A 25,238-nucleotide genomic window follows, 5' to 3' on the forward strand; every position below is an offset into this window, starting at 1 on the left:
TGCACCTTTATCTCAAGGGCGTTTGTTCTTGCCATAGGGAATGTCTAAAGCAGATATACAATGCATGCTCAACGGCCACGGTCAGGCCCTTTTGGAAAAACAAGGTCAGGCCGAATTAGGTTTACACCAAATGGCTTCCTCGTATACTCCAATATATCCTATTGCTTGCCATTTCTATTTGTCAATGCCCAAACCTAACCAGTGCCTCCTGCAAAATAGGAAGCGTTCCCCAAACCTGCCAAGGAAAGCTGAGATAAGAATGATGATTCATGAAATCAAAGAGTTTGGTCTAAATATTTCATACTTTCTTTTTCTTTTATAAAGATTGGCACCTGTGCTAACATCTGTTGCCAATCTTTTTGTTTTTTATTTTTTAAATTTATATTCATCTCCCCAAAGCCCCCCACTACATAGTTGTATATTCTAGTTGTAGGTCCTTCTAGTTGTGCTATGTGGGACACTGCCTCAGCACGGCTTGATGAGTGGTGCTAGGTCTGTGCCCAGGATCCGAAGCAGTGAAACCCTGGGCGACCGAAGCAGAGTGAGCAAGCTCAACCACTCAGCCATGGGGATGGCCCCCATTTCATAACATCTTAATGCTATTTAAAAATTCAATTAGATATATCATTTTCTACAGATTCTTTATTAATGAATGTTGATTCTGAGTTATAAAAACTAAAACAGTGACTTAAATGTTTCAGAGACTTACTACAATAGTGTTTCCATATAAGATTTCAGCCTATGGATATTTTTCAAGAATAATGACTGCTAGGATTGAAGTAATTTTTGAATAAAATGAAATCCATTACAATTTTTTTTTATGATTTATACTTACCATCATAAATGTCTATGAATGTAGTGTTCATTAAAGCTTTTTTCTTAATGAAGAATAATGCCAGATAACCAAGTATTACTTATTCTATCATTTATTTAGGAAAAAGTTTTACATATTAGGATAAAGGAGTAGAAGTTAGCCTAATCATTTCAACCACCCATTTTTCATCTTATACAAACCATGAGAATAAGCCTCTAGAAGGAATTACACTTGAGAGTTGAAACAGGGACAAAGGGTCTGGTCCTTCATTACTTCACATGGAATGATATGCCCTGGCTAAGTCCTATCTCATATTACAAAAACCTCAAGCATAAGGGTGATTGTCATTAGAAAGTCTAGCACAAAAACCACGACCTAGACTGCCATCTTCAAAAAAGACCCACATCCTGCTATCTGCATATACAGAATGGCACTTCAAGAAAATAATCTCTACTGTATGTTTGTAAATTGGCAAGGTACTTTTACTTAAAACGTTAAAAAAAATGAAAATTACACACTTTACTACGAAAATTGAACCTAGGTTAGAAAATTTTTATGGAGTCAAATAATGACTTTAAGACTCTATTTCCATGGTGGCAGCTGATTGGCCTGCATACCCACAGCACTGCTCACAAGAGCTTCAGAGCAAGCGAACGGTTTTTCCAGTTACTGTCAAGAAGTCATCGTCAGCCAAGGCACGCAGTGCTTCTTCAAACATATCTTTGGTAATTGCCTTTGGGGAAGAGGAGGAAACAAATACTTTATACAACAAGTACTCCCTTACCTCTTAAAAGATACAATGACTTCAATGTTAAAAAACCACCATAGTCTTTTCCTTTCTGGTGGTTGTATACATTTCTTATGCTCTAACTCAGGAGTGGCAAACATATCCTGTGAAGAGCCAGATGGCAAATATCACAGACTTGGCACCTGTATGGTCTGTTGCAACTACTCAGCTTTGCCCCCCGGTGCCAGTGTAGCCATAGATGATATCTAAGTGAAGGGGCGTTATGAAGTAGGTGAAGGGCTGGATTTGGCCTGCAGAGTTCTTTCCACCGAACAACTCAACTTTACTTAGTCACAAAAGGGCACCTGAGTATTTCATCCCCCAAACAAATTTATATAATCAATTTGATAGCTGCTAAATTAAGATGTGTGATTATAACACTATTTACAATAACAAAAAACTGCAAACATCCTACATGTCCAACAAGTGGTTAAGTAAATGATGGAATATGCATGCTATAATAAAATGTTACCCAACAATTATGACCAATGTTATGAAGTCTGTTTACCACCAAAGATGATGTTAATAGTATATTGTTAATTAAAAAGAAACAGCAAGTTACAAAACAGTGCAACTATAATTGACTATGTTTATTTTTCAAAGAAAAGTCCACATGTACATATACACATAGAAAAACCATGAAAGGAATACAATGAAATTTTAATCATGATTACTTCTTGATGATGGATTTATGAGTGATCTTTCATTTCTTCTTTATCTTTACCTATATTTATTACTTAAATATTATTAAACAACAAACGAAGGAAAAATAAGAAAAAAACTTGAAAGCAGGATTAAGGGAAAAAAAGAAAAAAAAAAGAAAAAGTCAAACAAAAAATACATATAAACACTTACTATGTCAGACTGTCCCCGAATATCTTCAAAAAGCTGCTGGTATTTTAGAGCTGGTATTTTGCCTTTGGATAAAATAAGTTTTTTCAGTGCTTCAGCTAACTCTTCTTTCCGTTTACGAGTGGTGGCACTCATTCCTGATTTAAAAGAAATTAATGAAAATATTTCTGCTATAAGGAAGTGAAATATTTCAAGTTTCCATAAATATTTCTTTAGCAGTGTTCCCAAAAAAGATTAGGGGACAGTGGCTGAATGCCAAAATACATTCAAAATCATGAGTTTTGGGGCTGGCACCGTGGCCAAGTGGTTAAGTTCACGTGATCTGCTTTGGCAGCCGGGGGTTTCGCTGGTTGGGATCCCGGGCACAGACATGGCACCGCTCATCAGGCTATGTTGAGGCGGCGGCCCACATGCCACAACTAGAAGGACCTACAACTGAAATATACAACTATGTACCAGGGGGATTTGGGGAGAAAAAGCAGGGAAAAAAAAAAACATTGGCAACAGTTGTTAGCTCAAGTGCCAATCTTTAAAAAGAAAAATAAAAAGAAATGAATTACTTCTTTAAAATGGGCTAACACGAGTGCTGAGACAGCAGAAGAGGAGACAGAATTCCTTTGAAATTACATATAACACTGTGTGCAGTAGTGTTTATTTTCCTCAGGAGAAGTTAGTGTATATTTTTCTCACAACTTTTATTAGATTCTCAAAGGGGCAACAATCTAAATCTGCTTCAAATGATTTAATTGTTAGCTTAAATGTGAAATATCAATCACATATATTAAATTTCATGTGCTTTTATGTTCAATGCAAATAACAAACCTGTAGTAAGAATAGATATGTCCACAATTCCAGTCCGGGGATCAGTTGCAGACTGCTTTAGAGCCTCCCGATGGAGGCGTTTGGCTTCTTCGACATCAATTGCTTCGACTTTGTTTGAAAACCGTACTTTTGCGTGGGCTTCTGCTAAACGAATTAACGATTCCAGCTGCCGAGGGTATGCGGAAACCATTCCTCGGCTACTACCAATCTTCCTCATGTCTACATAAGCCTAGTGTACACACATAGGAAAAAAAATCAAAACTCCTCAGTAACAATAACCTTAGTTTTGTGGCTGAACTTTGAATTGAACAGTTAGGATTCCATTACATAAAGTGGACTCCTGCCTGGCTGCCATGTGCAGGTCTGGAGGGGAATTAAAAGTCAGATCTAACCTTGGACCTTGAAGCTCATCAGGAAGGTGCTATGTGATGTGGCTTTGAAGAACAGAGAATGAGAATGGGCAGAGAAGAACGTGTGAGGCCTGGCACTCAGAGGACACAGTGTGCTGGGTAAAAGGAAGGTTGGGCTGTCCGTCTGAAAGAGATGCTCAGGCACCGATTCTGGTTTACACTTCTGCTGAGGATTCATTTAACAAGGCATGCAGCAAAGGTTCACTAGGATAACGTTACAAAGGTAAGCTATATTAAACTTACCTAGATGACATAATTTTATTTCTTTTTGAACAACTCTCAAGAATTTGATACAAATGGAAAATTACACATCACTTGTAACTTTCATTTGAACATTTTCAGGGGCTTAGTAAGGATGTAAAGCCCATCAGAGCACGAGGAACCTTCCTAATATCACAACATTTGAATAACCTAATATATAGCACTGTGCACTGCTGCCCATGTAAAAGGATACTGAAAAGTGTCCTTTTCATAAATTTCATAAATTACTTATTCATCTTATTTTTTAGAAACAAGCAAATGGAAGTTCAGAGAAATTGGATGACTTGTCCAGAGTTACAAAGTACAAACTACGTAGCATCACCTATATTTCAACTTAGGTATTCTGATCTTAAATTCACTGCGCTTACAAGTGTTTAAATATAAAAACAGTGTGTATAACGTACATAAATTAACCTTTTTCTGCTTTTTACATTTGGAAAAGTCAACTTTGCAACACAGGAGGAAAACAGCATATTATTCTTGACAGAATAATTAATATTTTAAAGGCAATAACCAGCTAGCTACACTAATGCTTTTGGCCACAGGCTCAGCAAAATATTTTTTTAGGCTTTAAACATGAGTTACCTCGATAAGAGCCTGACTGGCTTCCTGGCTCAGGCGAGGCATGACTGTGCTGTGAGCATAAGCAATATAGTCCTTCAGCACTGCCATGTCCATGAACACCTCTTCCACTTGCTCCTGGCTCTGGTAGTACAGAGCAACAAGGTGGTGAGCCAGACGTCTGTCGTAGGCTTCGTCCTGAGGGTCCAGCATGAGGAATATCAAATCGAACCTGAGAAAATGTGAAAACATAGTTTTCCTAGTTGGGACACCAACAAACCTATAAACCTAATTTAAAAATTGTCCTGAAGTCACCTAGGCATGTACAGTGAACGTGCGTTTAGTGAGGGCTGCTGAGGGAGAGGAACTATCTTCTGTCCAGGCTGCCTAAAGAGCCTCAGATCAATCCAGTTCACCCTGCTCTGTCCTCAGCAGGTGCCTGCTCTCCTAGCCCTTGTGTCTGTCCAGGAAACAGCCGGCCACCAAACAGGTGAGTCAAAGTAAGATTCCCCGGAGGAAAATGTTATAATAATTTTGAAGACTGGAAGATTTGAATAAAAATACATTCAGCTGTTTTGGGCAAAAAGAACTATTTGGTAAAAAAAAAGTCAAGTAATTAAAATTTAAAATCCATCAATATTTGGAGTAGTGGGTTGAGAAAAAGTGAGGGTTATATGACTCTGCTTTAACAAATTTAATTTTTCAGAACCTTATCTACAGTGTGAAGCTGTTCTTTGCACTGTGTTGATCCTCTGTAGTGGCCTTAAGACTGAGATAAGAGTAGTGAGCGACAGGCTTCTGAAAAGGATGACAAGGTGAAATGTCCTAATTGCTTGAAAAGATGAATAAATGTTAAGGTGCTACCCACAGTTGAGTGGAGAGATACACAGTTCTTGTCATGAAAACCTTTGAACAATCAAATTTAAAAACTTTTCCATTAGAGTGAACACTTTATGAAATCAGCAGCTGTTGAATATTATTATTTCCTTTTCTTAAACTCACTCTGAAAGTTCTACACATGAGCAAAGTAAGAACACCTGTTTTATAAAATGTTTCCATACCTTGATAGTAACGTGTGAGGAAGCTGGATATTTTCAATGGTAGTTTTTTTTGGATTCCATTGAGACTCGATAGGATTTGCTGCTGCCAGAATAGAGGTGCGTGCATTGAGCTGACAAATAATCCCAGCCTATCAGGGAAAACAGTGCCATTAGGAACCTTACCTTGACACTGGCAGAAACTCTGTGAGTCATCTTACCCTGGCATGCCATCTGCCATGTCTCCACTGCCACCAAGAGCCACATCACCTTGCAAAGGTGATTCAGTGGTTCCACTTGGGAGAACACCCTATCTCCAGATTCATGCCAAGGAACAAGTTTTAATTTTTAAAAAAATTTTTTAAAATTCATTTTATTTCACTTTATTATTTTTTTTTTTGAGGAAGATTAGCCCTGAGCTAACATCTGCTGCCAAGCCTTTTTTTTTTTGCATAGGAACAGTGGCCCTAAGCTAACATCTGTGCTCATCTTCTTCTACTTTATAGGTGGGACACCTGCCACAGCATGGCTTGATAAGTGGTGCGTAGGTCTGTACCTGGGATCTGAATTGGTGAACCCCAGGCCACTAAAGTGGAGCATGCGAACTTAACTGCTGTGCCACCAGGCTGGCCCAAGGACCCAGTTTTAGATAAATGTATGCTATAAATAACTGCGTCTTTCTCAGAAACTAAACCCCTTGCATGAGATTTAGGCAAACTCAAGTTCTACAAAAATCATACGTCAGTGGGTTAGTAGAGCAAAAATGATGAAAGAGGATCCTGTAAAAAATACTCAGAGATTTAGCTGAAATTTAATAGGAAAAGTATTTACCAGTTTTGCAAAGTTAGAACCAAGGTTATACTATACAGTTCCATAGATGCTTTATTTCAAGTGTCCACACATTTTGAACAAGTCTGTGTTTACAAATGGAGAATGTGACTCACCTTTGCAATGGAAAGAGTCTGCTGTTCCATGACTTCATGCAATACTGATCTTGTACTTTCATTCATCTTGTCAAACTCATCAATACAGCAGATGCCATTGTCACTGAGGACAAGGGCACCAGTCTGCAGGACAAGCTGCCTCGTCTCAGGGTCTTTCATGACATACGCAGTGAGGCCGACTGCACTGGAGCCCTTCCCGGATGTGTACTGGCCCCTGGGGACCAGGTTGTACACGTACTGCAGCAGCTGGGACTTACTGGTCCCAGGGTCACCGCACAGCAGGATGTTGATCTCAGCGCGAAATTTGCCCCTTCCTGTGTGACTAAAATCTTTCCTTGTTCCTCCGAAGAGCTGAAGCAAGATTCCCTAAACAAACAAACATGCCTAAACTTTCATTCACTAGAGAGTAGTAACTGCGATAAAGTTTAAACATTAGAGGTGTTTTTCAACCCCATGGATGAAGAATTACAATTAAGAAATTAAAGGAAGGTATAAAAAATGTATGTGACAATGCTTTAAGTTATCACTAACCAATTTACACATAAGCACACACCATGATGCCAGAGTGATGGCCATGTAAATCCCTATTCTGACCCTCTGTGGCTTTTCTTACATTTAGAGACATGTAAGTTTGGTTTAGAGATGAAGAAATAGACAATGATGCTTTAATTCTTCTCAAGAACTAACCAAGTCAGGTCGTAGGTACCATGCTTTGCCAGACAGGCAACAGCTCAGCTCCTATCCTTTGGGGGTCGGGGGGGTTGGGGGATTGAATCAATGTTTATACTATTTAATCCCAAAGAACTATAAATCCCAACCACAAGTTAAAATTCCAGCATTACCTTCTTTATATCTTCATGTTCATAAATGCTTGGAGCCAAGGCTGAAGCAAGCCTCTCATAAATGTCTGGTTTTTTGGAAAGTTCCTTAAGCAATTCCACACGCTTCTCTGAAAAAAGTTTCTGTTCTGCTTCTTCATCAAGCCCATGCAGACGTTTTGCATCAGTTTTCCGATAATGAATGACATCAATGTGGGTTTTGTAGACAGACTTCACATTACTCACTCTTGGATTGACTCGAATAGGAACAGCTCGATAGATGCCTGAGGACAACCGTGAGACATGCTTTTACCTTCCAGTAACGGGCTCAGTAAACCAGTGCAGACAACAGGTAGCACTGAGGAGAGCTGAGGGCTGGCAATGGAGGAGGGGAGCTTCCAGGCACACTGCCTTCTTGGCCCTCCCAGAGCCTGGGACTCAAGGCATGTATTGCAAACCTCGATGCTGAAGCGGGCAGGGCAAGTTGGAAAGAACACAGGTTTCTGAAAATGGCAAACCTAAAAATGTGTCCATCTGTGACCACTTGTTAGCTCTGCAAGCCTGGACACCTATATGAGCATTTCCACACTGCACATAAACTACTTTGCTTCCAGCACAATGCCTGGCTCCTGGCTGTGTTTGACGACCCATATTTTGAAATAGTATTTTCAATTCCCTTAAGCTAAGTGTACAAAATCTGCTCAGTAATTATTTCACTGGAATACTAAAATCCTATACCAAAAACCTGAAAGAAAGGAAATCCTAAAAACTCAAATCTTTTAAAATTGCTCACAAATTATTTTACAGACAGTAAGATAGTCTAATGAGTCAAAGGGGAAAATATGGTGAAGAAAAAATGACTATACTTTGTTAATAACAGGAGGTGTTTCTAGGTGAATGGTTGGTTGTGCCTCACCCCCTTTCTAAAGAATTTAATTTAAGAACATTAAAAGAAGTAGATGAACAATCAACCCTTCAATCATACCAACTCATTCATTCTCCAAGAAGAAAAAGTTCCAAAACTAATAAGTCTGATGGTTATCTTTTTTGAATTTCCAATGAGAACCCCTGAACTCCAGGACAATTCAGTTTCATGTTGCTTTCTGAGGAGAAAATATCCGATCTCTCTCTCAAAGCTTTCACAGCATGCCACCACAGGTCACCTGTCCTTTTGTTTATTTAACAGGTCAATGTAATTCTTTTCTAAAACATAAAAACCAGTTTATATATAACATTCTTAGAACACACACTATTCCACATGCTAAGAAGATCAGGGATGGATGATCATGTTTACCATGATTAGAGTGGCTTAGTTATCTTTACTGGTGCCTGCAATGCTTCATCTTCACAGAACAGCACTGATAATACTTATTTTACATCTGAAGGTGTTTTCCACAATAGCTCCCCCCCCAAATACTTTCACATGTACCATCCCATTAATTCCACTTTGCAGTTGAGGAAATGAAAATAGTGGATTAGATACTTTATCCAGGGTTTCAGAACAGTAAGGTGGCAGAACTGGGAATGCACATCTCTTCACTAGAGATGATACATTCTTTCAAATTTTTAACTACTACACTTACTTTTATAACTTAAGATTGCTAGTGACAACTGCTGGACTTCATCCTGGGGTAGACACAGGATGAGAGTCCTGACTCCCTGAGCAGAACAGATAGACTGCCTCAGGAGCTTCAGCCACCTCCTGGACTCAATTCCCAGACTGCCCTCAATAATGAACTATGCCTGCCACAAACAGAAACACAAAGACACCCGCCTTGAGCGACCAGGTGGCCACGCTGCTCTGAAGCATCGAAAGGCAGACTGGCATATTCATGTGGTGCAGCAGAAAGAGCACTTCTTTGGCAGGAAGAGGAATGGAGTCCTGGCACCACAATTTAAAGCAGAATCTTAGCTACAGTGACGTACACTTTTCTGAATCTCAGTGTCCTCGGCTCTAAAAATACCCTAATACAACTCCTAACATGGAAATAAGGGACTCTGACCCATTCTTCTCTGTAATAAATAAATTTTAAACCTTGGCTGTGCATTTGGGAAATAAGTAGAAAATTACTTAAAAGTGTAGAGTTGGAGAGTGATGCTTCCTGGAGCTGATGGCATAGCTCAGATCTTACCAAAACCAGCCCTGTCTGGAGCTGTTTTTTCAAGACACCAATACTAACAAGACAGATAAACACACGGCTCTGGGACACCTGAGATGGCAAGAAGCAAGTGACAGCAAAGACAAGGCATTGAAAGGTCCCATCCTGCTAGGTTAAAGCACACAACTCATCTTGTGAAGACCTGAATGACAGATGGAGGCAGGACCAAGCCCCAGACCAGTGAATTCATGACCAAGTCAGAAGAGTGACTAAAAAGTGTCATGGAAGGAAAACAGACTTCTCATCTTGTTAGTACAACCTACATTCTTACCTGTAACATTCACTCTGTCCCCAGGTTGAACCTTGTCAACAAGGTCATTGTGAGCAAAGAGGATGACAGTGTGAGGCGTCTGCCCTGCAGGCATATCTTCAGGAGACTCTTGAAGTTTGATCTGAAAGAAGAGCAGTGAAAACAGAAAACTCAGGAAACAAAGAAAGCATAATGGAGACAAAACATGTGAGTCTTTGTACAACTTAGAGGTAACTATTTTTGATGCCTGGCATCTTCTTTTCAAAACATCATTCTTTGTTTTACTCTGCATAGTTAAGTTTTTAAAAAAGCACAGTTAGGGGGCCAGCCCAGTGGTGCTGCGGTTAAGTTCAGTGTGTTCTGCTTCAGTGGCCTGGGTTTGCAGGTTTGGATCCTGGGCGTGGATCTACACCACTCATCAGCCATGGTGTGGTGGCAACTCACATACAAAGTAGAGGAAGACTGGCATAGATGTTAGCTCAGGGCTAATCTTCCTCAGGGGGGAAAAAAGTACACACATATTAAAGTTTGTTTAATGTAAAACAAACACACATTTTGTGAGGATATTGTTTATTTAAGCACTCCTCTCTTTGGGAGAGGGGGCGGCGATTTAGGTGACTCTGTTTCTGTGCCATTTTAAGGTTTTAGTGGATACCTCTTTGCATAAATGTTTGTGTACATTTCTAAAGATTTTCTTTAGAAGCTATTTCTAGCAGATTTCTTCAGTTGAGTAGCCACTTTTAAGGTTCATGGTTAAGCAGTTCTGTGCATCTCTTCTAGTCACTGTGCACTTCACAAATACTTACCTGTTACCTAATTATATCAACTCATCTAACAAGTATCTGCTGAGCATCTGCTACATGCCAGACATTGTTCTGTTGCAGATTCTGCAGTCAATGAAGTCTTTCCCCTCACCCAGTGGAGTGGGGACAAACAATACATGAACACACAAGTAAGCACATAACAGATCGGACAGTTACAAATGCAATGGACAGAAGAAAAAACAGGGTAAGGAGCACAGACGGTGGGGATGGAGGAGACACATTTTGCAAAACAAGGTTAGTGAAGGCCTTTCTCAAATCACGTGACCTCTGGGCAGAGGTCTAAGGATATTAGGGAAGAAGCCATGTGTTCTCAATGGAAAGAAGAGCAAGTACAAAGGTCCTGAGGCAGGCTTGTGCTTGACTGAGGAGCCAAGAAAAAAGGGAATGGTGGAGACAACGTCAGCAAGTTCCGTAGGTACAAAGGTGTGTTGTGGGTGATGCCAAGCCATGTAGGCTTGGAGGCTACTCTAAGACACTAGGTTTTATTCCAAGTCAGTTTGGGAGTCTTTGAAACATTCTAAGAATACTACACTACAAGGTCCTTGGGAACAGGGCTCCACCTTTGTATCTCCAGTTCTCAGCACCATGCTGGCGTGCACTGAGGTACACTTACTCCAATAATTTACACCAATGTTACATGAAAACTTATACCTTAAGTTACTTTTCAATTCTTTGATTAACAATAAACTTGAACTCTTTCTTCACATGTGGTAGTATTTTTTTTAATTGACACCCAGTAAGAGAATTACCTTTTGTAGTATTTAGAACACATTTTGTCTACTTAACATTAAAAAACCTGCTTAAACATTGTCAGAAAATAAAAAAAATTAAGTCCTTGTGCATACTTTTATAACACTACATCATAGTAAATAAATTTCTGCCTTTCTTCACTTATTCTACAGCATTTTAATAAGTTCAGCTTAAAATTTTCATGGTTAAAGAGATACAAGGCAAAACTTCCTACATAATAAAATTTGTGAGAAAACCTTTGAAAAAATTTCTCAATCCATTCATTACCAATAGAACAGTTGCAAAAGGACAGAACTTAGCCAAATAATTTTTACTAATCTCAAATGTTTTATATACTCTTTCTGACATACTAAATTTATATGATTTTAAATATTTCCCAACGAAGCATCTCATGTTAAATTTGATTTAGTAAGTCATAGTAGGCTAATTTGATCTGTTAACTTACAAATGACATTAAACTTAAGATGTTTATTGTAGAAGAATGCATTCCTTCTCTTGTTACAAAATATTATAGGCCATGACAATGTAGACTACAAATAATGACCTGGTACTTACAGCAACAAAACAAGGATACTGACATCCCAAAGCTGAAGACTCAGAGTACTCCAAGTATCAGCCTGCAATTCTTTGACAAAATCTATACTGTCAGAGAAGGAATGGAGTAGTTGGATGCCATTCAGGAAGCAAGGTTTTAGGACCTCAAGAGTGGACAAGTTAAATTTGGCTTTCTGAGGCTCCAGAGAGGCAGAACAAAGGCAAAACATGCCATAGGGAAGCTGCCCAGCGTCCCCAGGAGGCCACGTACCATCTGCTTGTCAGAGAACACAGAGCGATTGTGGATTAGCGCCATGCTGTGGGTGGTGTGGCAGCGCTCGCACACACAGGGCTCAGCAATGCGGCCACGGTCCATCTCCACCCGCACTGTGTGGGCGCACACCTGGCACTGAAAGAAGGCCTCCTGCATCTCTGGAATCAGCTGGGATGTCCTGATTACCATGCCACTGATGGCGATAAGTTGGTCGATGTCTGCAAGGGGAGAGAGAGGTCGGCTTGTCCATTAGCCACTGCCCACAGCCCAGCCAGATGTAGTCACTTCCCGGGCTGACCTCCTGCCATTAAGCCCAGGAAAATCTTACCCAGCAGTGCAGAGGAACCTGGGGATTACTGGGGCCACAGGTGGGTCATGAACATCTCATTGGGAACCCTCAGGTCTGGCCTAGGATGTCATTCCTGTGTCCAGTCTGTCTTCTTCTCAACCTCCATGCACCTCTGACCCTTTCTTCCTCAGGGCCTCCTGTCCAATAGGCACCTACCACTTCCCTTCTCATCTGCCTCCTGTTTGGCTCCACTTTTCTATCAATTCTCAATAGCTTTTACACCTCAATCTTTGTATATGGCAAACATCACGTTTGTCCTGTGTCTCACTCTTACGACCACTGTCCAGCTCAGGACACTGCTGCTCCATATTTGAGCTACTGCTGAAGTCTCCTAACTGAACTTTGACATACCTTGCACACTAGACATACTTCTCAAGAGCAGCAAAATCTTTCTCCTCAGAAAGTATCAATGGCTCCCTATTGACTTCAGAATAAAACCTAGATTAAGTTAGAATTCAAAGCTCTTCAGGGCCTAGACTTTCCAACCCCCATGCAAAAATATTCCCTCCCAAACACCCTGTTTCAGCCATTACTTATTGTCCACAGATTGCTGTTTCACTTCTGCCCATATCTCATCTTTCCTCTGTTTAGCGTGAATTCCTTCACGTCTGCTTTCTAAACCCTTACTGTAATCCAAATTTCCCTTCCACACGGACTCTTCTCACTTAGCCAGGGCTCTCTTCTCTCCCTCAGCTGAGACATCTCCTGCACTATTCTTCTATTATTCCACCTTTTCTTTTATTTACTTTCCAAACTAGATTTCTTTCTTATGCTCCAGAGCAGGAATCATATTTTGTATTTATTTCCTACAGTGATTCTGAGAAAATGCCTACCTAATAAAATTATGGTAAAATTATTATATTTGGGTAAGTTCAACTTAAGATAGTTTTCAATAGTTCCAACATCCTTTACGCAATTTCACTTAGGTTAAAAAAGGTATGCTGGGTTCATAAGCATATAGAGTAAATGAATCTGCTATTATTTTGTCGACTTATAATCCATCATCACCACTATGACCACCAATGCTTTTAAAGCTCCTTGATGAAATAACGTTTTGTTTATTTCCATGTAAAGTATTTTTCTGCTATTAAAAATATCACCTTCTGGGTTCAGGTTTCTCATATTCTTAGTCTTCAGTGCGTTGAATGGTCTTACTTGAATCTGATGTTCTAAAATTGAGTCAGGGTAATGATCAAAGAAGATCTCGTTGACAGCCATGTCAAAAGTTGGAATAACCTCCTGTAAAAATTAATACAAGGATGCAAGCTGTGTTTGTATTTCTATCTTAGGGTTACATATAAGAAATAAAGCATTTCTGGGGCTGGCTCCATGGCCTAGTGGTTAAGTTTGCTGGTTCAGATCCTGGGCATGGACGTGGCACTGCTCATCAGGCCATGGTGAGGTAGTTTCCCACATAGCACAACCAGACGGACCTACAACTAGAATATACAACTATGTACTGAGGGGCTTTGGGGAGAAGAAGATTGGCAACAGATGTTAGCTCAGGTACCAAAGTACAAAAGCAAAAACACATAGCATATTCCAAAATCATTTACCGTATATAATCACACACACGCATTTACAAACCCTGGGCAGAGTGAACTATCTTACCGCTGTATGTTCTCATTGGTTAAATGTGATTATATATGTAAGTGCCTTTGCGATTACTGGCATATTTTAGGCTTTTAATTAGTAACAGAAAGGATCTTGAGCTCACACCTTCATGTCTTACATTTTCTCCACAATAAAATGATACCAAAATAAATTAAATCATAATTATCTGGGACCGGCCCTGTGGCCTAGTGGTTAAATTTCACGTGCTCTGCTTTGGTGGCCCAGGGTTTGGTTCCTGGGCGTGGACCTATACCACCCATCGGCAGTCATGCTGTGGCAGCAACCCACATACAAAATAGAGGAAGACTGGTGCATATGTTAGCTCAGGGTGAATCTTCCACAGCAAAAGGAAAACAAAAAGCATAATTATCTTATTCAAATTTGTTAACATTTGTTCCCCATTTTGCAGATGAGGAAACAGCCTTGGGGGCTAAGGAACTTGACCAAAATTACACAGCTATTAAGCAGCAAAATCAAGATTTAAAACCAAGTCTGCTTGCCTTCAAAGCCTATAGCTAGAATCAATATAGCTGATACGTCATTAATAACACCTGCCCTTAAGCCTAGAAGAAAAAGGCTACAATACAGTTAATATATTGTTAGAGATGGCAGAACTCTTCAATACATTTATAAAATATTTCCACTTAAGATAATTCAATTCACCAAACTCAAGAAGTTATCAATTGTAAGACTCATCAGTACTTTGTATACTATTAAGAAACATTGCCAATTAAACTATGACATGCCATTCACAGTAATACACACCCCAATTTCAGAAATGTTAGTGTGAAAAAATGTTCATCTTCAAGGAGATGAAACATGGTTTTCCAAAGAAGTTCCTGTGCTGTGGAGGCATATTCCATCACCACCAAGGAAATTTTGCTCTTTAGAAACTCTCCTGATGTTCTAGATGTTTACCATAATCCATCATGGTTAAAGCTAAATTCTTACCTGTGGGTAACAGATGAGCTGTCTGTACAGATTTTTGTCAAATGATTTTATGTGTTCACAATTAACATTTAAAAATGGCTCCCCAATAACATTAATCTGTAAGATAAAACAAACAAGTCATACTCTAATTTTGTTTTACCATGTATAATCTGAATGCATATGAATGTTTGATTACCTCCCCAAGTCGTTGCATGTACAGAGGTTCAGTAATATCTATGCCAACACTTTCTTCTTCTTTAGCCAGAGGGTCAATAAAACGCTGAAGAAATCTCTTGATGTGGAGAGAAAAACATTAAGCATAATGCATTTAGGAATAAATAACTATTCAAAATACCAAAAATTTTGAGTATGTCACTATTTGGAGACATAGTGTTTTTTTCTTCTTAAAAACTAGAAAAACATCCATAACTCTAAGACACCTAGAAACCTATCCCTAAGTATTATGGCTACATACATATAGGTTATAAATACTTTTTCCCAGGATCTTCAGAGCCCTAAGAATATGAATTTTAACACATATAGCTCACCTGAAAATTTTCTTTGCACGTTGCCACATTTACATCTGTTCCCCAAATCACAAGTTTTTGGCCTAGAGACTGCTCACTTGCCACTATATCTTCTGTTGCTGGCTACACAGAAAAATATGACAAAACCACGTTAATGGGGAATGACTCATTTTATGTTCCTGACATGATGCTATGAGAAGACTGTACTGTGTACTCACCCCATCGGACTGCAAATCCACCTGCAGGCCCTTCCGAGCAGACCCCAGGTCAGGCCTCTGCCTCACAGGTGTGCCCCTAACACCACTTCTGGGGGTTCCCTCTACCCGAGAGCTGGGAGTGCCATATGTCAGTGGTGAACTAACATCAAAATCAAGAGGAATAGCTATAAAAACAAAATTTTGAAATTTATAATCAAATTCTGGTAGCATATAAAACCTAAACCTACAGTATGTTATCTGTTGATCTAAGTCATCTACACCAATAGCAAACTGAAAGTTTATTGTACCTGTGGTGAAGATTCTGGGGACTATTAAACGTTCTATAAAAAGCCACCAAAAGTTTCTTTTTTTGCTCACTAAGCTCTAACATGTACTATCTCTGCACTCTTTTGGTGAACATACTAGCTCATGCACAGAGTCACTTTAGCTAACCCTTAGCAAACCAGCAAATCTAATGAGCTGAAGCATTGTGGGTATATTAACCACATATAACGTAGATGTTCAGAAACACACTTGAAGAATGCATCTGAGGAGGGCTGGAAAACAGTGTGTCCGGCGCTGCAGGGCTCTGCAGGTCTGCTCCAGGGGAGGTGGGCATCGGCTGCAGTTCTCCTGTAGAGGTGGAATCCTCGCCTCGACGTCTCTGAGACGGAGATGACCTGGAATCCTCACTTCGAGCTTGCGACATACAAAACAGAAAAGACAGCCATCAATGCTTATGTTGGGTCTTCCTAGATTTGTCTGTCTCTTGGGACAGTTTGATTCATTACTGAACAAATACAAACCAAACAGAACGGGGGCACATGGGCACTGACGTGTTTAACCAGTCAAAACTTAGGAACAGCCTGGCAAGGGTGGACGTGAGCATCCGGCGCTGCCGCCTCCCAAGGAAGGTCTGTGCACACTAGAGCTGGCAGAGCGCGAGCGCAGGCTCGCAGCCACACATCTCCTCTTCCTCCTCCTTCCGGGACTTGGAGGCACCGCCCAGGCCGGACACCCGCAGGGCCTGGCGCACGACCACGGTCTCTCAGCAGTGGCGGGAAAAGGCTAGAGACATGCGGAAGCTGGGGGTGGGGGGAGAAGAGCAGGATTTGGGGCTGACTGGCGAGGGGACTTACGCATCTGCGCTGGAGTGGCCCGCCCGCGCCGGCTACCGCGCCGGCTCGGGGTCGACGCCGGGGACGACATGCTGCTCGGGGTACCTGCGCGACAAGGAGGACAGGCTCGCGGCACGCCCGCCCGACTGCCCCCGCCTCGAGAATAGCACCCCCTGCCAGGCTCGAGGCCGAGCCCACCCCGCCGGCGCGATTACCCGGGACAGCGGTGCCTCCGCGCGGAGATCCGAGGGGCACTAGGGGGGTTCGCGCTCCCGGAATGCACCAGCCGGGCCAAGGTTTCCCGCGGGCAGCCCGACGTCACCGCCCTCGGCGGCGCCCCGCCAATCATAGCAGTGCTCTCGCCTGGCTCCGCCTCCAGGAGGCGCCACTGCGCACCGACAGGGGCGTGCTGAACAGCCTGCTCGGGCGCCCGGCGAATGGCAGAGGCAGTCCTCGCTCGGGATCCCCCTCCAGTCAGGTGGTCTGACCCCCTGCTGGACCGCGGTTTCGCGGGAAATCTGGGGAGTCCAACTAGACCATGTTCACGGGGGTGTTGATCCTCACTGAAGCGTTGGCCAAGGGGAATATCCTTATTTATCCCTAAACATTTTCATTTCTAGAAACATTCCAAATGCATTTTTTACTCTTTATCAAGGGACAAACTTGTAGATCTTGCCCAAGACCCTCGCTTGTCTTTTTCTGCCTCTGGTATTTAGTCAACTCCAATTCACCAACTATGCTCCCCGTCTATTTCCGGAGGTCAAACTGTTGGATTCCTGCTTCTCCCAAAGTTTCGATGCATGCATGCTAAGTGTATCGGGCGCAACACATTCATAAACCTGCCAACATCTTAATTCTCGTCTAAGCAGCTGTTCCTACAGGGAACACCCTCCCGCTAGGGTCTCGTGGAAGGTCCTGCCTCCCCCGCCCCGGAAATCCCGCCCCCGTATCGCTAGCCCCGCCTTTGGAGCAGAGGTGTTTCCGGGTCTGGCTTGGGTGTGCGGACGCCTGGCTCTGTGTGTGGGTGGGCGCCATGGCGCACTCCGGCTCTGGCCTACAGAGCTTTTTGATGCAGCTGCAGGAGTCCTTGTCCGCCGCGGACCGCTGCAGCGCCGCGATGGCCGGTTACCATCTGATCCGGGGCCTGGGGCAGGAGTGCATGCTGAGCACCGGCCCCGCTGTGCTGGGTGCGTACGGTCCCCGCCGGCCGCGCGCGCTTCTGGGTTCCACACGTGTGCCGGAGAAGGCCCGGCGTTCCTCCCGCCCTGGGGATAGGAAACAGTAGTTTGAAGTCCTGCTGTTTGATTATGCGTCCTCGGAATTTCTGTGGACGTGTATAAAAAGAGATTTGTTGTGCTGCTTTTTTCCTAACAGCAGAGGAAGACTTTTGAGACCAAAGTTGGTGAAAATGATTTAAGTTGGGCAGTCCTTGCTACACAAATGGGGGAGAGAGAATAAGGGGAAAGTATTTTCTTTCCCCTTAGTCTTCCCTAAACCCACCAGTACGTTTTCCAAACCCTTGTTTTTGCTGTTCCTACTCTTGAGAAGCATTTCAGAATTCTAACTGGAAAGTTATGCTGTTCTTTTAACTTTTTAGCAATGCCTGAATGAGAACTTTTTTCCCTTTGTAGTAAACGTGCCTATTTTTAGCACTTTTGAAATATATCATTGTGTGAGATCTCCGATATTCCTTTTTCTGTAAAAGACAAATATGTGGACCTTCTCCATTGTGTCTTCTCGTAATTAAAAAGGATAGGTGCGATTTTCTTTCTAAGTGGTCACTGCTAAATATAGTGGAGAAGTAATGTAAACACCTTAAGCAAGATGCTATTACCTATATGTTGTCAAGGATGTGTTAATGGGGAAAAAGATGAAGAAACTAACAACATGATGTAAATGCTTTCTAGTCTCAGTTTCTAAATTAGAGTTCCTTTTTGTCCCTTTAATAATTTGTTTATAAAGCAGTGGCATGTTTACTCTGAGTTTTCAAAATATGTTTTTTCATTTGAGAGATTATGGAGGAGTGTATTAGTTTTCTGTTGCTGGTGTAACCAAAACTACAGTTTAGTGGTTTAAAACAATACAAGGGGGCCATCCTGGTGGCACAGCAGTTAAGTTTGGAGGTTCTGCTTAGGTGCCCAGGGTTTGCCAGTTCAGATCCCAGGGTGCAGACCTATGCACTGCTTGTCGAGCCATGCTGTGGCAGGCATCCCACATATAAAGTGGAGGAAGATGGGCACGGATGTTAGCTCAGGGCCAGTCTTCATCAGCAAAAAGAGGAGGACTGGCAGTAGTTAGCTCAGGGCTCATCTTCCTCAAAAAAACAAAAAAAACCCAAGTTGTTAATCTTAAAATTCTGTAGTGAGAAGCCCAACACAAGGTTTCACCAAGCTGAAACCCAGGTATCAGGCAGGGCCGCTTTCCTTTCAGAATGCTCTGGGGGAGACTTCATTTCCTTTTTCATTCATGTTGTCAGCAGAATTCAGTTCCTTCAGTTACAGGACTGAGTTTCCTTTTTCCTCACTGAAATTCTTTGCTTCTAGAGGCCACCCACATTTGTTTGATCATGATCAAGGCTCCCTTCCTCCATGTTCAAAGCTAGCAACAGTGAGTCCAGTAACTCATGCTTGGAATCTCTCCTGCTCTGCTGTCTTCCCATCTCTCTTATTCCTCCCTCCTCCACTTGTAAGGGCCCATGTGATTACATTGGGCCCGAGGGGTAATCCAGGATAATCTCATTTTAAAGTCAACTGATTGGCAACCTTAATTCCATTTGCAACCTTAATTTCCGTTTGCCATGTAAAGTTAGTGTATTCAGAAGTGTCACATCAGGGATTAGAGTTTGGGCATCTTTGGGGCCATTATCCTCCCTACTACATCACTGTGGGAAATCATCTGGAGTTTTCTGTTTTCCTTGTCTAAATACAGCAGCCTTAAGTTAATGTTTTATCACTTTTAAGGGTGAAATGAGAAACATGCAATCCCTTTATGGTGGGTTATGGAGTGCTTCTTGGCAGTTCTCACCTTACTTTTTTTTTTCTTTGTCCAGCGTTACAGACTTCCTTGGTTTTTTCCAAAGATTTTGGTTTACTTGTATTTGTTCGGAAATCACTTAGTATTGATGAAGTAAGTTGAAAATTTTCATTTTGCTTTTCTCGTATATTCCTTTATGTTGGCATGACTCTTGTACCTATATTTACTATGATGTCTATTTCTTTTTTTATAGTTTCGTGATTGTAGAGAAGAAATCCTAAAATTTTTATATATTTTCTTAGAAAAAATTGGCCAGAAGATCACACCTTATTCTCTTGATATTAAGGTAAGGAGGAAAAAACATACTTCATTATATACCAATGTCTACTTTAACTTATGGTGTAAGTTAAACTTGGATTTTTATTTTATTTCTGCCTTGGTCATTGGGGAGTTTACCTATTTCTGCTTGATTGTGTTAGAAATGAAGTGGGCTGTTCTTTTGTTTTGATTTAGTAAGCTAAGGCCCTTGTCAGAAACTATTTTGGTAACTTTTTGCACATAGAATAATGCCTTTTATAAAAAGACAGAATAAATTGTATTTTTTGAATTGTGGGGAGATTTCAGAACACTTGAAAAAAACAACTTTAAAGCATTCTCCCAGTGGGTAAGGTTCACATTTCTTGTAGTTCATGCGTTCTCTTGGACAACAGTCTGAAAAGTTTGCCTCTCTGGTGCCTCCCATTCTCTTCTGACCTGCCTTTCCCAGGTTTCCTTATAATTTACTATGGAACTAGTAATCATAACTTAAGTAGTTCTTTCTCAGACTTATGCTTTCAACAAGGGCCACATCTCAAGGTAAGTTTTCTCTGCTCGTCCTAAATCTGCTGCTAGTTCTTGGATGCTAAGAGTGGTTGAAGAATACATATTGAATCTGAGGTAATTTATAAGACGTTATTTTATAAATTGTAACTAGCTCTAATATGTAAAATATTTTTAGTGATTATCAGTCTTTTTTTTTTTTTAACAGATTTTGATTTCCTTTTTTGACTTCTAGTCTTTCTTGATTGGAATGTTAATATTCTAGAAAACTCTCTCAATAGTAGGAGTAACTAACATTTGTAGAGTGCTTCATACCATACAAAGTTCCTTAATATACACTTTGTCTTATTTAATTTTTACCAGAACTCTTCTGTGAGGTAGATATTCTTAATTTCTCTAGCTTACAAATGATACTTAGAAGCTGAGACTCACCCAAATCTTAGAGCCAAGTTGCCTCCTTCCAGAGTGCCTGCTTGTTTCATTACACTACATTGTTTTCCTGTAGAGTCTCAGCCGTTCTGCTCTGAATTGCTTTACTTACCTTTTTTATTCTTCGTTCTTTCTTTTCTTTTTAGAGATTGGCACCTGAGCCAACATCTGTTGCCAGTCTTCTTTTTTGTGGTTTTTTTTCCTTCTTCTCCCCAAAGCCCCTAGTACGTTGTTGTATATTATAGTTGTAGGTCCTTCTGGTTGTGCTATGTGGGGTGCTGCCTCATCTTGGCTTGATGAGTGGTCCCATGTCCATGCCCAGGATCTGAACCAGTGAAATCCTGGGCCGCCAAAGAAGTGTGTGCAAACTTCACCACTTGGCCCGGGGCTGGCCCCTCTTTCTTTCTTGATATATGGCAACAAGTGCTATGGGAAGTATATAAGGAGGAGTAACATTTTTTTTTTCATTTATTTATTTTTAACTTTTTATTGAGATTATGATAGTTTACAACCTTGTGAAATTTCACTTGTACATTATTGTCAGTCATGTTGTAGGTGCACCACTTCACCCTTTGTGCCCTCCCCCACCCCCCCTTTCCCCGGGTAGCCACTAATCTGTTCTCTTTGTCTATGTGTTTAACTTCCACATATGAGTGGAGTCATACAGAGATTGTCTTTCTCTATCTGGCTTATTTCACTTAGCATAATACCCTCAAGGTCCAGCCACGTTGTTGTGAATGGGATGCTTTTATCCTTTTTTATGGCTGAGTAGTATTCCATTGTATATATATACACCATATCTTCTTTATCCAATCATCAGTTGATGGACACTTAGGTTGTTTCCACGTCTTGGCTATTGTAAGTGATGCTGCAATGAACTTAGGGGTGCATGGGACTTTTGGAATTGCTGATTTCAAGTTCTTTGGATACATACCCAGTAGCAGGATGGCTGGGTCATATGGTATTTCTGTTTTTAATTTTTTGAGAAATCTCCATACTGTTTTCCATAGTGGCTGCACCAGTTTGCATTCCCACCAGCAGTGTATGAGGGTTCCTTCTTCTCCACAACCTTTCCAACATTTGTTACTTTTTGTTTTGGATATTTTTGCCATTCTAACAGGTGTAAGGTGATATCTTAGTGTAGTTTTGATTTGCAGTTCCCTGATGATTAGTGATGTTGAACATCTTTTCATATGCCTATTGGCCATCTGTATATCTTCTTTGGAGAAATGTCTGTTCATGTCCCCTGTCCATTTTTTGATTGGGTTGTTTGATTTTTTGTTGTTGAGTTGTATGAGTTCTTTATATAGTATGGAGATTAACTCTTTGTCGGATATATGACTTGCAAATATTTTTTCCCAATTAGTGGGTTGTTTTTTTTGTTTCAGTCCTGTTTTCATTTGCCTTGAAGAAGCTCTTGAGTCTGATGAAGTCCCATTTGTTCTTTCTATTGTTTCCCTTGTCTGAGAAGACATGGTGTCTGAAAAGATCCTTTTAATACTGATGTCAAAGAGTGTACTGCCTATCTTTTCTTCTAGAAGCCTTATGGTTTCAGGCCTTACCTTTAGGTCTTTGATCCATTTTGAGTTTATTTTTGTGAATGGTGAAAAAGAATGGGCCATTTTCATTCTTTTTCATGTGGCTGTCCAGTTTTCCCAGCACCATTTGTTGAAGAGACTTTCTTTTGAGGAGTAACATTTTTTAATCCTGCTGAGGTCTCCATGTACTTTGTGTTTCTGATAATTGTTGATATTATCACCATAGCATATTCTATCAATGTTTTCAGTAGTTTTTAATCTATATATCTGTATACTCTAATGTTTGACTTTTAAGAGCTAAATATTGTATTATGTCCTATCTTGGGGTTGCTCCTCTCAGAGATATAGTTTTAGCTATTGTTAAGTCTTAATTCTTATGTCTTATTGATGATTTTGGTATCTTTCCTCTTAAACCTAGAATACTTGTACCAGTGTTTACACAAAAGATAAAGCTGCCAAATGTAAAATTCCGGCCCTAGATCTTCTTATTAAGGTAATGTTACATTTCTAAGTACAAGTGTTTTATATTAAAAGTATAACTTAAAAAACACAGTTGGAGTTTGGGATTATATTTTGGGTGAGGGATGTTGGAGGAGAGGCTTGAATCACATTGATGGATGGGTAAGATTCACGTTTTCCAACCATCACCCAACAATACCTTGCTGTTTTTCTCTCAGACCCTTCTAGGTAGCAAAGGAAGAATTTTGGGTTGTGAGGGGAATTAAGGGGAAAAATAGCTAAGGAATTTACTTCTCCTCCACTGTCCTCATTACCCTTATTCTTAAAACCTGCTGCTACGAGGAATTGCCAAAATTCACTACATTGTGTCTCTTATTTTTTTCCTAAAACCTTGCAGTGCAAATAGGTCTCTGTGTTGTATTTAAGTGGTCACTGGAGCTCACTCTCACTTGTGTCTCTCTCTCAGATGCGTTTCTGTTTTAGAATTCGTTTGGATCTTGTTGGTCCTTGTCTTAAGTGCCTCCAAGAGAATGGTTCTAGTCATGGTCTTGGTTTCTTGGGAAGGTAAAATTAAGTCTACCCTGTCTTCCCGTTTGTAACCCCTGTGTTTTTCCACTACTCACCTCAACCTCTACCTCCCAGATAATCTGGCTAGATAAGAATTCTGAGAGGACAAGTGTAAATCCCCTGGAGACACATGGTTCTGGAACTTTGCTGTTACAAACACACTGAGATAGATGAAGACATTTCATTATTTTCTTCTTTAGTCAATGCTAATTTGCATTCTTTTAGTTACTTCAGACTTTGAGAAGTTCTAGACTCATGGATGAATTTAGAGTTGGAGAATTATTTACCAAATTCTATGGAGAACTTGCCTTGAAAACAAAAATACCAGATACAGGTGAGAGGCATTAAATGTTTTTAAAAATATTTTAACAAATAAATTTTGAAAAATTATCAGTGTAAAACCTAGATTTTGTCTTCCAAGGTATTTATATGTTTTACAGATGAATCTTTTTAGCTGAAAATAAACCAAAGTGGAAACAAAAAAAAGTCTAAAGACTCTGCTTATAAAAATTTTAGTCTTTACAAATGATTTATTTAACTAAAAAACTCACAACACATGTCAAATGTAATTTAGTTTATAAGAATAGATTTGTGTAAAACTTACAGAAAAGATTCCAGTACATAAAACTAGATATTTTGTGTGTCTTATCGTGAAATTACTTTTCAACTAAGCATCTTCTCATTTTCTTATTCATATATTTTTGTTTGGTCATTTTACTTAAATGAAATTTTAGGCCTTCATTTATCTAAAATTTATTTTGCAGTTTTAGAAAAAATATATGAGCTCCTAGGAGTATTAGGTGAAGTTCATCCTAGTGAGATGATAAGTAATTCAGAACAACTGTTCCGGGCTTTTCTGGGTGAACTTAAGTCCCAGGTATGATAAACTTTATGATATTATGCTTCCATGGATTTGGTTATTTTTTTCTGTTTTAATGACATCATCTTAAAACTTTTCTTTTAGATGACATCAACAGTAAGAGAGCCCAAACTACCTGTTCTGGCAGGGTGTCTGAAGGGATTGTCATCACTTATGTGTAACTTCACTAAGTCCATGGAAGAAGGTATTGCTTGACTTGACTTGATTTTCTTTCTTTATTCAAAAACTATAGGTCTAAAATGAACAGCCTGTTTATTTTTTTGAACTTTTAAACCAATTTTGGATTCACATGCAGTTTTGGGAAGTAATTCAGAGAGATTCCATATGTTCTTCACCCATTTTCTCCTAGCGATGAGACTGATAAAGTCTACTGACCTTATTCAGATTTCACTAGTTTTTTTTTAAAGATTGGCACCTGAGCTAACATCTATAGCCAATCCTTTTCTTTTTTCCCTTTTTCTTTTTCTTCCCAAAGCCCCCCAGTACGTAGTTGTATATTCTGGTTGTAGGTCCTTCTGGTTGTGCTATGTGGGATGCCATCTCAGCATGGCTTGATGAGCGGTGCCATGTTTGCGCCCGGGATCCGAGCCGGCGAAACCCCAGGCTGCCGATTTGAAGTGTGCAAACTTAACCATTCAGCCGCTGGGCTGGCCCCAGGTTTCACTAGTTTTATGTGTGTGAATTTGCATGTGTGTGTTTATTTCTGTGCAGTTTTATCACATGTAAATTTGTGTGTGCACC

General features: G+C 40.4%; 2 protein-coding genes across 5 annotated transcripts in view; one reads left to right on the top strand and one right to left on the bottom strand.

Annotated features, from left to right (window-relative positions):
- Positions 1–910: 910 nt before the first annotated feature.
- MCM4 (minichromosome maintenance complex component 4) lies at positions 911–17,817 on the bottom strand. The gene is made up of 17 exons (XM_070631693.1): positions 17,048–17,817; positions 16,854–16,937; positions 16,249–16,413; positions 15,736–15,899; positions 15,539–15,640; positions 15,187–15,282; positions 15,012–15,107; positions 13,547–13,685; positions 12,095–12,315; positions 9,737–9,857; positions 7,331–7,590; positions 6,489–6,854; positions 5,569–5,696; positions 4,532–4,739; positions 3,276–3,504; positions 2,457–2,590; positions 911–1,547 (listed from the first exon to the last, which is right to left on the bottom strand). The coding sequence occupies exons 2-17, from the start codon at positions 16,921–16,923 to the stop codon at positions 1,455–1,457; spliced, it is 2,592 nt and encodes an 863-aa protein (XP_070487794.1). The 5' UTR covers positions 16,924–16,937; positions 17,048–17,817; the 3' UTR covers positions 911–1,454.
- The window catches only part of PRKDC (protein kinase, DNA-activated, catalytic subunit), a 202,059-nt gene continuing 194,624 nt past the window's right edge, over positions 17,804–25,238 (top strand). For 2 of the 4 annotated variants that reach the window (XR_011543431.1, XM_070631657.1), the window contains exons 1-7: positions 17,805–18,019; positions 19,882–19,958; positions 20,059–20,151; positions 23,010–23,084; positions 23,843–23,951; positions 24,382–24,494; positions 24,582–24,681. Coding sequence is in view for 1 of the 4 variants with exons in the window: in XM_070631657.1 (XP_070487758.1) it covers positions 17,866–18,019; positions 19,882–19,958; positions 20,059–20,151; positions 23,010–23,084; positions 23,843–23,951; positions 24,382–24,494; positions 24,582–24,681 (721 nt within the window). In the remaining 3 variants the exon portion in view is untranslated. Of the gene's footprint in view, positions 18,020–19,881; positions 19,959–20,058; positions 20,152–23,009; positions 23,085–23,842; positions 23,952–24,381; positions 24,495–24,581; positions 24,682–25,238 lie in introns of all 4 variants that reach the window. The other 2 variants (XM_070631659.1, XM_070631660.1) reach the window with 2 other exon arrangements.

The sequence above is a fragment of the Equus przewalskii genome, chromosome 8, assembly GCF_037783145.1.
Source record: "Equus przewalskii isolate Varuska chromosome 8, EquPr2, whole genome shotgun sequence".
NCBI classification, from domain to species: domain Eukaryota; kingdom Metazoa; phylum Chordata; class Mammalia; order Perissodactyla; family Equidae; genus Equus; species Equus przewalskii.